Source organism: Syzygium oleosum, unplaced genomic scaffold, assembly GCF_021117445.2.
Source record: "Syzygium oleosum isolate NSW1041296 unplaced genomic scaffold, Sole_v2.1 Sole_v2.38, whole genome shotgun sequence".
Lineage (NCBI taxonomy): Eukaryota > Viridiplantae > Streptophyta > Magnoliopsida > Myrtales > Myrtaceae > Syzygium > Syzygium oleosum.
Genome location: NW_026607522.1, coordinates 1,615,644 through 1,627,959, shown reverse-complemented (window position 1 = coordinate 1,627,959; position 12,316 = coordinate 1,615,644). Strand labels below are relative to the sequence as shown.

General features: G+C 40.5%; 2 protein-coding genes and 1 pseudogene across 3 annotated transcripts; all 3 read left to right on the top strand.

The window, feature by feature from the left end:
* Positions 1–528: 528 nt before the first annotated feature.
* LOC115693440 (mitogen-activated protein kinase 15) lies at positions 529–6,764 on the top strand. The gene is made up of 10 exons (XM_030620430.2): positions 529–997; positions 2,157–2,565; positions 2,712–2,839; positions 2,954–3,013; positions 3,379–3,528; positions 3,650–3,805; positions 3,882–4,093; positions 5,527–5,628; positions 5,732–5,880; positions 5,999–6,764. The coding sequence occupies exons 1-10, from the start codon at positions 974–976 to the stop codon at positions 6,289–6,291; spliced, it is 1,683 nt and encodes a 560-aa protein (XP_030476290.1). The 5' UTR covers positions 529–973; the 3' UTR covers positions 6,292–6,764.
* Positions 6,292–8,657, top strand: LOC130135840 (tetrapyrrole-binding protein, chloroplastic-like; annotated as a pseudogene).
* Positions 8,658–9,869: 1,212 nt separating this feature from the next.
* Positions 9,870–12,159, top strand: LOC130135894 (guanylate kinase 2, chloroplastic/mitochondrial-like). 2 transcript variants are annotated; one of them, XM_056305718.1, is made up of 3 exons: positions 9,896–9,983; positions 10,975–11,025; positions 11,170–12,159. In XM_056305718.1, exon 3 carries the CDS (start codon positions 11,261–11,263, stop codon positions 11,981–11,983), a length of 723 nt encoding a protein of 240 aa, XP_056161693.1. In that variant the 5' UTR covers positions 9,896–9,983; positions 10,975–11,025; positions 11,170–11,260; the 3' UTR covers positions 11,984–12,159. The 2 variants fall into 2 exon arrangements, with proteins under 2 accessions (XP_056161692.1, XP_056161693.1); XM_056305717.1 differs by having other exon boundaries at positions 9,870–9,983; positions 10,975–12,159.
* The last annotated feature ends 157 nt before the right edge of the window (positions 12,160–12,316 follow it).

The window sequence follows — 12,316 nt, the reverse complement described above, 5'->3', positions numbered from 1 at the left end:
TGCGCAAGATCCAATGGCAAAAGCGTCTTTTCCGGGGGGGCGCACCGTTTCATCAACGCGTCTCCCTCTGTCGTTCCCCATGTTCCATTTACTTTCCCCTCAAAAAAATAAAAAAAATAAAAAAAATAAAAGAGAAAAAAAAGAAAAAAGAAAATTCACTCCCACTCTCTCTCTCCCCGGGCGCTCCAAAAGAGGCTTCAACTCAAAGCAGGGCACCCACGCCTCCGTGCCTTCCGATTCCCTTCGAGCTCACATCAAGAAACCCATCCCCCCCACCCGTCAATCGCTCCCCCAAGATTTCCACCCCATTTCTTGATCTCGAACTCCTCCTTCGTCTCCTTTGATCTCATCAAGCAACAGAGCATTTTCCATCCATTCTTGCGGCAGTTCTTGCTCGTTGATGATGGCACCAGCAACTGCTTGAACCTTTTTGAGAGCGGGTTAGAGATCTCCTGCGCCAGTCTCAGATCCTCCGAAGTGGGTTCTCCTTCTTTCGGCTTTTGGTCCAAGGATTTCCCATCGGGAGAGCAGGGAGATTGTTTCAAGAAAAACCTTTGATCCGGGGGCGCCTGTCTTGTCGAAAAGCTTTGCGTTTTCAGTCGCCCTCCGCCAGGACTTCTTGGCCGCACTATCATGTCCCCTTTCGCCTTTTCTATCTCTAGTGGATTCCTCCCCCGTCTCCATTGCTCGGAATAAAAATTAAAATACCCCCGCTAAAAAATTCCCCTTGTGTCGTGCCTGTTGGAAAGTTGCTGTCCTCGTGCCTCCCTTTTGTCCCCGAGCGCCGTTGAGTTCGAGATTGAGGCGCTCCTCTGTTGTTTTTCCCACTTGGAAGTTCGAGGTTTTTCTGTACCCTTTTGGGGGAATCTTTGCGGTGGGTTTCGAGGTGGAGTCCGATCACTGGTGTGCAAGGATTTGGCTCGCGGGTCGTCTTGAGAGGGGAGAGAGATTTGTTTGATGCGCTGTTGCTGAGATGCAGCCTGATCAGCGGAAAAAGGTGGGATTTTCCAACATGCATATATGATTACATGTTTCGTGTTTCGGATGTTGGTTTTCGTGGAAATCCAAGTTCGTCGAGTAAATGTCGTATGGCGGATCGGAAGGGGTCTTTCTGTTTCGATCCAATGTTGAGAGTTGGTCTCTGAATTTTTCTGCGGTCTATCTTTACTGGGCTTTTTGGGTTCTGTGGCGAGCATAATGCTTAGATGACCGTGTGGGACAGAACGGTTTGTCATGTTCATTTCTCTCGGCTTCTCTGCCATTTGCTTTAAACGGCCCTGTTGCATCCTGGGTCCCACTGGGCGCGTTTGGATTGATGGTTTGGATGTAACTTGTCTTTCTTCTTCGGGATGTGAAATTGGATCAAGAACCGTTACTTCTCCTCGCAAATCCAATTCTCCTGGCACGTAGTTTGCAGACTGTGTTGCATATCCAAAGTCAACTAACTGGCTCTTCTCTCTTGAATCAACGGGAATTAGATGACCCCGTGTAGATTTGAATGCTTAGTCTCAAGCAAAGTTTCGCTGCCGGAAGAATGATTTCTTGTGGGCGTCTTCGTTTCTGTCGTATAGTTCTAGAAGTTCCCTTTTGAGATATCAGAGTATATACGGCTTGAGAATTAGATACAGGATCATGTACCTTTTGTGCGGTGGAAAGTTTGATCTTTTCGGAGTCTTGTTTGTTATTTTTGTGCAATTGCCGTGGTCATGGTCTGCCTCCATTACACCAAAAATGCAGTTTCCTTTCTCCAAAATCATCTTTGCTACAAAGCAATAGATGCCTTCCCTATTCTACCCATCTGAGTCAAGTTCAAGGATAAAAGTTTCTGAATATGTGATTGGGATGGCGGAACATATGGCTCATAAATGCTAGTTGCAAGATTGTAATGGAGATTTCCATTTTTCAACCTTCGACATAAGGCGACGAGTGTTTCCATCTCTAGACCCATGGACGTAGAACTTTCTCTAATTCTTGTGGATGGTTTTAATTTTAAGTGTCATACATTCTCATGTTGCTTATGCTATCTATCAGCTGAATGTGAGAGTTCGTGGCACGAGTCATTGTTTTTTGTGGGATTTTTGCACTTCATTTGAATTTATAAGTCATAATCAGAATATTGTGTTCACAAACTTCTATTTTTTCATGTGGCGATGTAGTCATCTGCAGATGTAGATTTTTTCACGGAATATGGTGAAGGGAGCAGGTATAAAATAGAGGAAGTCATTGGTAAAGGTAGCTATGGTGTTGTTTGCTCTGCATACGATACACATGTGGGTGAAAAAGTCGCCATCAAAAAGATCAACGATATATTTGAACATGTCTCTGATGCCACCCGCATCCTCCGTGAAATCAAGCTTCTTAGGCTCTTGCGCCATCCGGACATTGTGGAGATTAAGCATATCCTATTACCTCCATCCAGGAGGGAATTTAAGGACATCTATGTTGTGTTCGAGCTGATGGAGTCTGATCTACACCAGGTTATCAAGGCAAATGATGATTTAACACCTGAGCATTACCAATTCTTTCTGTACCAGCTTCTTCGAGGACTCAAGTACATTCATACAGGTCTGAACTTTGTGCATTGAGATTCATTATCTTGTCTTATGTAAAATAGATTAAGATCTCGACACCTAATCAAACTTGTTGCATTAAAAGATGCTGAATTTACAATGATAATTATCGATCTGATATGTTACCAACTGTTTATCCAGCAAATGTGTTTCACCGGGATCTGAAACCCAAAAATATCTTAGCAAATGCTGACTGTAAACTCAAGATTTGTGACTTCGGCCTCGCTAGAGTAGCTTTTAATGATACCCCAACGGCCATCTTTTGGACGGTAAGTATTTTGCCAATTTGAATTTTCATTTCTATCCAATTGTGAAATTTTCGCTGTTTTGCTGGGATAATGACGCCTTACTATGATTTAACTACTTGAATTCTCCCTGCACAGGACTATGTTGCCACACGATGGTACAGGGCTCCTGAATTATGTGGTTCCTTCTTTTCAAAGGTGCAAGAATTAACTCTTGCTCATTTGTTATGATATTCTTCACTGTTTGCTGTTTTTCAGAAGCTTTGGAAACCTTGATCCACCTGCTGAAACCAAGATCTTTGTTTTCTTGTTGTTGATTCTTGAGCACTAGTCACACACGTAAAAAAATTTCTTTTACTGTACACTACCCTGATGTCTTTCTATTTTTTTCTTTTACTTTGGCAATTCCACTCAGAGAATACCTGCATATGACACATTGATATATATGTCATAGCTGACAACTCATGCTCCTTTGCTGCCATGTCACAGCTTCTATCCATAGTAGTCTGTTCCATGTGCAGTGTTTATTTCATGTGTGCTAAGTAATATCTGTTCTGTTTCAGTATACACCAGCCATAGATATTTGGAGTATAGGCTGCATCTTCGCAGAGCTTTTGACTGGAAAGCCCCTTTTCCCTGGGAAAAATGTAGTCCACCAGTTAGATTTGATAACCGATCTATTGGGAACACCTTCAGCCGAAGCCATTGCCAGGGTCAGTTTTTTCAAGGAAATATGCTTGTTAATGATGCCTTTCTTTCATTAGACTCAATCTGGTTTGCATGTTTACCCTTAGTGTCTCTCCCTTTGATGAATTGTTGACTTTATATGAACAGGTACGCAATGAAAAAGCCCGTAGATATTTGAGTAGCATGAGAAAGAAAAGACCTATACCTTTCTCACAGAAGTTTCCCAATGCAGATCCACTTGCACTCCGTTTGTTAGAAAGAATGTTGGCATTTGAACCCAAGGATCGTCCAAATGCTGAAGAAGTGAGTTTATCTCTGTTTGTTAACCTTGCTTATAGTATTAATTCCTTGACTGATACCATGTGCTGGCTGGGAGTAGGCTCTTGCTGATCCCTATTTTAAGGGCTTGGCCAAGGTAGAGAGAGAACCTTCTGCTCAACCTGTGACAAAGATGGAGTTTGAGTTTGAAAGGCGGAGAATAACAAAAGAAGATGTGAGAGAGCTGATATACAGAGAGATACTAGAGTATCATCCGAAGATGTTGAAGGAGTTCTTGGAAGGATCTGAGCCAACGGGTTTCATGTATCCAAGGTAATGAATAAATGCTCCAGTTCATTCAATTCAGTGAGAAAGACTTTAATTTGCATGAATGGTTGTCATGTTTCTATTGCCTGTTCTTCACAACCTTTGGGGTTATATTCTTTCCCTAAGCATATCTTCAGTTTGATATGTAGCCTAGTGCTCGATTTTGGCATTACTCTGGTTTGTTGGCCAATAGGATTGATTAATATTATTTTCATGTTGAGTTAGTAAGCTTATGTCTGTTAAGGCCCCAGGTGGCCAGAGGCTTAGAGCTTTAGCTGTAACTTTTTGGCTTAGCTATGTCTTTTCATTTTATTTGCTACTTTTGGTAACGTAGTCTTTGAAAGCTTTAATTTCTAGTCTTTTTTGGCATTTCTTCCAAAAGGAATAGAAGTATAGACGAGCCTTGGTTTTTTGGGCTCATTTTGTACATTGGTTTGCACACCCATGGTGCCCTATACTTGAACCTTTTACCTATCAAAGAAAAAAAGAAAGAATAGAAGTATAGGCGAACATGTTAAATCTCTACACTTCACCTTAAAGGACAAGTTCCCACTTTCCATAATTATTATCACTAGAAGATCAATAGGTGGCAGTGGTTTTCTTTGTTCTGTGTGTAGAGGATGGGAGAATGAGGGGAATAGTTTCTGGTTCTACTTTTTACTCCTCTCTTGTTCTAGTTTCTAACTGGCTTTTGATGTTAAAAAGTATGCTGGATGATATTCTTAAAGCCATGGGTAGAAGTTGAGCTAAATGCTTCATAAATTATGCTACAATTTGGGTTATTCTGGAATAATAATGGATGTCATTAGAATCGGAAGTTTGACACATTTTGAATATATAATGGATTTTGTTAACGAGTGTTTCTAAGGCACTTGTTAAGCTAAGTAATTACATTGTTTTTCTTGTGTTATGTGGAATCATTCTTTTGAAAATTGAAATTTCCTGGCTAAGCATTCTTAATCAGTGGCCTGGGGGCACTCATTGACAAAACCCTTTCATATAAGAGATTTTGTTTTGTGAAGCGCATATGTTCATTTGATCCAAGGTCATTGTGTTTGAGAAATCTCAATATATTTATAGGGAAAAGAATCTTACTTTTTCTTCTCTTATGCTTGGGATGATGGATGAAGAACCTAAACTGTTTCATGTATGCTTGCTCTCCAAATCTTTTGTACTGGAGACATAGGCTACATACATACTCATCTTGTTTTTGCAGCATTTGGTTTAGTGATATTGATCTCATTTTTGGAAGTTTAATGCTTCACGAATTGCTAGGAAGTACAATATTTTTTCCACTCATTACACAAGCTGCTGTTGGGCAATAAATATTGTTCCACTACCAATTCATGCAATGAAACAAAGCCTCTTATTACAGTTTTCGGAGTATATCTTTCTTGCATGAATTTCCTCGAGAGTTGAGGCAAACAATTTTTGTGCAGTGCTGTTGATCATTTCAAGAAGCAATTTGCTTTCCTTGAAGAGCATTATGTGAAGGGTTCTAACGCTCCCCCACCCGAAAGACAGCATGCTTCACTGCCTAGGTATATTTTCTAGTTCACTTTGGTATAATTCATTTTCTTGATAATAAAATCTTATGGGCTTTTTCTTTCACATTTTGGGACTCACAAAGTTACGTAACTGCAGGCCATGCGTTCTGTACTCTGATTCAGTGCAGAGCTCAAATGAGGTGTCGGAAGATCTGGCCAAATGTTCCATCAAAGAAACTGATAAGTCTCTTACTGAGAGGAACTCTACAATCCCGATGTCAAGGCTTCCTCTTCAAGTCCCTCAAAGTATATTTCCCGCAACTTATTTCTTTCCGTCATCCCCACTTTGGGCTATGCTACTTCTGTCAATAGTGTGGAAAACGGGTGTTTGCTTGTGATCGTTTCTTAATATTTTTCGCTGCAGGTGGAGCTGCAAGGCCGGGGAAAGTCGTCGGCTCTGTGTTGCGCTACAACTGTGGGGCAGCTGCAGCAGCGACTACGGAGGCGGTCGAGCAAAGGAGGACGGTAAGGAATCCCGCGATTGCAGCTCAACATACTTCTACGGGCTCTTCGTATTCAAGAAGGAATCCAGGTTGTAAGAGCGAGAGAGCCGAAGAGGAAGGTATTGGAATTCCCAATGGCGTGCAGCCTAAGCCTCAGTATATGCCGAGGAAGGTCGCTGCCGCTCACGGTGGGCCCGGAAACAATTGGTACTGAATGGGAGACCAGTACTTGGTGCTTTCCGGGACAAACACGTTACGCTTGTCCGGCTTCATGCTGGCTCATCGTATCTCGGTCGGGCCAACACATTGACTAGAATCTCAAGATTAACATGCCACTGTCATTATTTATCAGATACAGCTAATAGTGCGCGGGGGAGATCAGAATCTGCTTCTGCTGGTAAACTACTGATTGCAGGTTACGGCGCAATGCGGGTGGTATAAGCAAAAATTATGATCACGCTCTCCTCGGAAACCGGCGAAGTAATGGAGGAGTCCGAGGTGAATTTATTTGGACTTCGTTTTGCTGATTTCTTCTTGGGGACAGATTTCTATTTCCAGATGGGACTGTGGTATTTGTTATTTGTACATTGTTTTGTAACTTCCGGAATAAGGACCCGCGAATCGGGCTGCTTTCAATGACAGATATTGTATTCGGAGTAAAAATGAAGTATCATTAGCTTACCTGAAGTTATGGGAATGTTGCCGTGAAGGCACTGATTGGGTCGGTTTTCACTCGTTGTTGTACCATAAAAGACCAGATGAGTGACGCTATGCTAACATTGCGACCGATTCAACTGCGGGTCTGAAGCCTGTCCCTGGCCACCGGAAGAAGCTGATGCGTAAAGAGCGGAGAAATGGCCGAAGGGATATGTCTCATGAGGGTTCTCTCTGTTCTACATTCCTTTGCAGGATGTAGCTCTCTGACTAAAAAAGTCGTCTCTAGAGTCTTAGAAGTCAGTGCTGGAGTATGGAGTTCAGTATTTTTTTTCTCAAAAGAAGTTTCCATTCGTAACCAAAATGATACATGAAATAATCTATTGAAAATCTTAGAAAGCATCCCAACAAAACAAGCCCATAAAGACGCAAAAGAAATCAAAATCCAGAAATCAAGGTCTATCATCAGAGCATGGTCAGCAGAGTTAAGTATGTGCTTGTCTTGAAAAGATATGTGACTGCATCTAAGTAAAAGACTTAGTGGCTGATATCGAATCACACATCATCATCTGTGACAAGCACACGCTGGGATCTCCTTTTGTAGCTATGGTTTTGCATCTCCTTTTGTAGCTATGGTTTTGCCTTTCGGCGGTGTGCTTAGATTTAGTTTTCCCAACACCATTGTCCAAGAGAGGCAAACAAGCTAGCAGATTGACTGGTTAAGGCACTGAAAGAACTCCCCCCCTAATTAGCTTTCTTATTGCCGAAACCTATGTTGGATATTTTAGTTTGTGATTCTAAGAATGCGTATGATAACCATTATGTTTCTCTGTTTTTCTATTTTTCTATTCCCTTAAACAGGTTTGGAACAGAAATCTGTTCGGTAACACAATTTCATTTTTTTTTTATTTTTGGGACAAATTTTTAACTCAATAATAAGTTTTAAACAGAAATAAGAAGTGTAAATTTTATATTTCTCTATTTATGAGAAATAAAAACTCTCTCCTCCCACTCACTTTCCATCACCACCACCACCTTTTCTCTCTCCCCTACCTCGCCCTCCCCCTCCTCATCCGCTACCGATGCTACCACCTCCACCACCCACTCCCCCTCCTCCACTTCCCTCGACCTCCTTGAGTGCCACTTTGCCACTAAGGACTTCTGGCAAGCCGACAAGGAGATTCGCCACCTTCTCATTGCCCCGGCCGACAACGCTGCAATCAAGCGCGACTGTGTCTTCTTCTTCAAGGTCCAATTCATCGCTACAGCCGACCTCAAGGCAATCGACAACCTATGGCATCACCACAGTAATGACCACTTTGGATACATCATCTAGAAAAGGCTGTGTGACAAGGCCAAGAGGTGGACATGGAGGTTGAGCAGTACAATTACAGGTCAATCCCAACTGAGTTCATGTGGGAGCTTAAGGAGAACACTTCAGGGAGTCACTTCCCACTCACCAGAGGGATTTAGTTGCTCAATAGCATCCTCACTCACCCTACTTTCACTGACATAGATCATGAAGAAGCAGGAGAAGAAGAAGAGACACAAGAACAAACTGATTCGGCAATCAAGAATGGCTGGATGTTCAACGGATTGAAGGACAAGAATGCCTCCTCAAAGCCATAACCCAAAAGGTTGTTCAAACCAGACTATAATAGAATTGTTCAACCGTAGACATTCTTTACTTAGGAATGTCATGAAGAGATCATTTGCAACATTAAATAATTGCTTCTTCATTTTGAGACACATATCTTCATTTACAATTCGAAAACAAGCACATATTGTATTGCATATTGTGCTATCCATAATTACGTACGTGATCAAGATAGAAGGGATAAGGATTTTTCCGGAGTGCCCGTTTGAACCAAAACAAGATGAGGTTACAGAAGATACATTGATTAAGAGAACATAAATTTTGTATCATTATATTTGCGTTCTCTTCTCTAATGGTGTAGTTATAAACATTTCAATTTTTTCCTAAATTTGGGTGAAATTTTAATGTAGTCATTTTGATCAATTTTCGCCGAAAATCACTAATATGGTAATCATGGGCTTTTCTCTGCAGCATACTGCCATGTCAGTAATTTTTTACCAAAATTAGCCCAAATGACTATATTGAAATTTCGCGCAAAAGTTTATGACTAAATTAATAAAATTGGAAAGTTTATGACTAAATAGGCGTCCGCACAATAGATTTTAGACTTTTTGTAAAATTGCCCCAATAAAAAATTGTATTGAATAAAAAAGTATGATGTTTAAGAAAACGGTTAAGTTTAATATGTATTTTCTAAATGAGTGACTGCAAATAAAAAATCACTATTTTAATTTGTTTTCCATTAGTTGAATGAGGTCAATTGCTCTAATTTAAGATAGAGAAAATGACATGAATAGTTCTTGAACTTTGATCCAATATTATACATGAATTTTTAATTTGTTCAATATGTTTCCTAAACTATGAATAAATGTAATTCTTAGATAATATTAAAATCTTCAACGTCGTTCTTTCACTAATTTGAGATAATGAAATCTGCTAATTTAGCTTCCAATTTGTTGAGTTTGAATGGTGGAAAATAAAAAAAGGTTACACATGAATTATTAAAGTAAGTTATTCATCTCAAATCAAGATATAATACACGGGAAATAATAATGGACACGTTGATGCCTTGATTTTTTCTCCTTTTTTAAAGTAGATAGATAAGAAGGTGTATGTTGATTCATCATTTTTAATGATCCAGCTCATTATATAATAATTCACGTCATAAATTAACGTCTAATTTGTCATTTTGAGCAATTGAAAAGACCGCATGATTCAGGATTCACACTGGAAAATTAAAAGTTCAGGGACGATACGATGTTGCACATCGAGTCAAATTTCAAGGACTATACCATAATCTCAATATCGCATTTCAGATCTTAAAATTTGCTTTCGAACTTTATTAAATAACAGAAAAAATAATTTTACAATTTTCAGTGCACTGATTATATTCGCGGCATCTAAAATTAATGTTAAAGAAACGGAATATTTTCATTCAATAATGAAACCCACATTTATGGAAAACAAAATCCCGAAGCAAAGAATAATTCCGACTTTATTTTCACCACAAGCAAAGCATTTTCTCACCGAATAGCTTCTTCATCTTCTTGCTTCGGCCACGCTACATAAAGCAAATCTCTCTACCATGGCGAGACACGCTCGAATCGCCCGGAGAAATCGATGACACTCGGTATCGAATTCCCATCTTCCGCCTGGTGAGTGCAATCTTTTCCCCTTCCTCGCTTCCTTTGCTAATCGCCAAGTGTTGGGTCTTGAGTTTCGGCGTAGATGGTGTTCGTCTCGTGCTGTTGTTGGTGATTCCGGCTCCGTTTCTTGTTGCCCGGGATCGGAAATGGGCCTCCTTTTCTGGGTTTTTGTGTCCATTGGGTTGATGGAGTTCGTGGGTAGGAATGGAACTTTGCTTCGCTTGTGCGGAACCATCGTTTTCTTTCTTTCCCTTTTACCCTTTTCTTGTTTTCTTCTTCGCGGGGAAGATCCGTCCCGGGAAAAGTTTCGGGTTCTTGAATGCTTCTGCTTTGAGCATTTTTCGACTTTCTTGATCTGCGGTTTTGGTTTCTTGACGCCATTTGTGATAATGCCCGAGTTTCTGGTGGGTTAAAGTGTTGCGGTTTCGATAATGCTAATCTGAGCATCGAGCTGGTGTTAACTGGGTCTCGCTTGAGCACTGGAAGTAGCGGGTTGCGACTTCCACTCAATGCACACAACCTGTTTGATGGATGGTATAATATAAAAAGAAGCAGTTTTTCTTATCTAAACTTAGGTGCTCTTAGTGCTGCTTCAGTTTCATTCTCCATGTCTAGGCAATAAAATCTTTGATAGATCTAAAGACAAGATTATTTTGGAGTACTGCTTTAATTTTATTATGCATATCTAGGCTTAAATTTTTGAATGGTGTACCATCAAAAGATTAGATAGTAAACCTTATTTTAAAATTTTGAGGATACCCATACCCATAGGTGCATTATTGGTTATTTGGTTCTAATTGATGTATACTGATTATGTGATGCTATCAGCATTTCATTCCTACTGTATCTAATATTGGCCAGGCAAGATAATTGATCTGCAATAGATAATTGATAATTCCTTGGTTATGTGTCTATTGTCACAGTGTACCATTGCTCACTATCCTATTAGCATCATAGAATGCATCTGCTTGATTTTTGTATTGGATTCTGGAGTCTGCAGGTGAGACACTGGAACATGGCGTTCATCTGCCCCGGAGTATAAGTTGCATCAGTTAGAAATTTCTGTTCTTTACATCGATATTATCGAACGTCTTCTTCCAATGATTTTTCGGAGACTTTGCCTTTCTATTGCCCATTCTGACCTCCATTTGCCAACCTTTCACAAAAGAATTGGGTGCCAATTTACTTCTACCAGGTCAAGTCCGACTTTTTTCTCTCGGAACTGTTATAAGCCAACATCTCAGAAACTCTCTGTGGCTCCTCGTTTTGTTTCGTCGAATTGCGAAATGGGTGATGCACGAAGACCCCCTGCTGTACCCATTCCATCGCTTGACAAAGCTGATAAGAACGAATTGCTAAGAGCCCTTGAAGCCTCAGTGGGTTCTTCATTTAGTCTTGAACCATTGCGCCCTGTTCCAAAACCTTTGATTATTGTCATTAGTGGACCAAGTGGAGTGGGCAAAGACGCAGTCATTAAAAGACTGAGGGAAGTTAGAGACAGTCTCCATTTTGTTGTTACTGCGACTAGCCGGCCAATGCGACCAGGTGAAGTTGATGGGAAGGATTATTACTTTGTCACTAAAGAGGAGTTTCTCTCCATGGTTGAAAAGGATGAACTACTGGAGTATGCTTTAGTGTATGGTGACTATAAGGGTGTTCCAAAGCAGCAAATACGTGAGTACATGGCAAAGGGGTATGATATCGTGTTGAGGGTGGACATACAAGGGGCAGAAACCTTGAGGAGGGTTCTTGGGCAGTCTGCAGTTTTTATATTTCTGGTTGCAGAGAGCGAACTGGCACTTGTTCAGCGGTTGATTGGTCGGAAGACGGAGACTAAAGAATCGCTTCTTGTCAGAATAGCGACGGCACGTGAGGAGGTCAGACATATTAATAAATTTGATTATGTTGTTGTGAATGAAGAAGGACAGCTGGAGAATGCTGTGAAATTGGTGGAGTCCATCATTGATGCAGAGAAAGCTAAAGTTAAACAAAAGGCTGCTGTGATATAGGGAACATAGATTAACTTCATTTTCAAAGAATGTGCATTTGTTACTGCGAGCTTAAAAAGCCCTGGTCTTTCTTATCAAGGCATTCATCTGCTGTTTGGCAGTTAGCTTATGGGAGCTTTTATGGAGACATCTGTGATTTATTTAATAAAAGAAGATGCAGAAGGTTGATAAGCTTTCATTTGAGTTTCATTATTCTCCTTTGACTCGTTGAGATTCTCAAAGAAGTTGCAGGATGGAATCTTGCACGTAGAACAGGCCAAGCTTTTTTTTTTCAGCTGATGTAATACATGGAAAAAAAGGCATCTGTCGTAAAATCATGCATATCTGCAGTTT

Excerpts from the sequence above, each read along its gene's own strand:
- LOC115693440 (XM_030620430.2), top strand. The coding sequence starts at position 974 with ATGCAGCCTGATCAGCGGAAAAAG. Across the intron at positions 3,529-3,649 it reads CAGCCGAAGCCATTGCCAGG|GTACGCAATGAAAAAGCCCG; the intron begins GTCAGTTTTTTC and ends TTATATGAACAG. Across the intron at positions 5,629-5,731 it reads CAGCATGCTTCACTGCCTAG|GCCATGCGTTCTGTACTCTG; the intron begins GTATATTTTCTA and ends ACGTAACTGCAG.
- LOC130135894 (XM_056305717.1), top strand. The coding sequence starts at position 11,075 with ATGATTTTTCGGAGACTTTGCCTTTCTATTGCCCATTCTGACCTCCAT.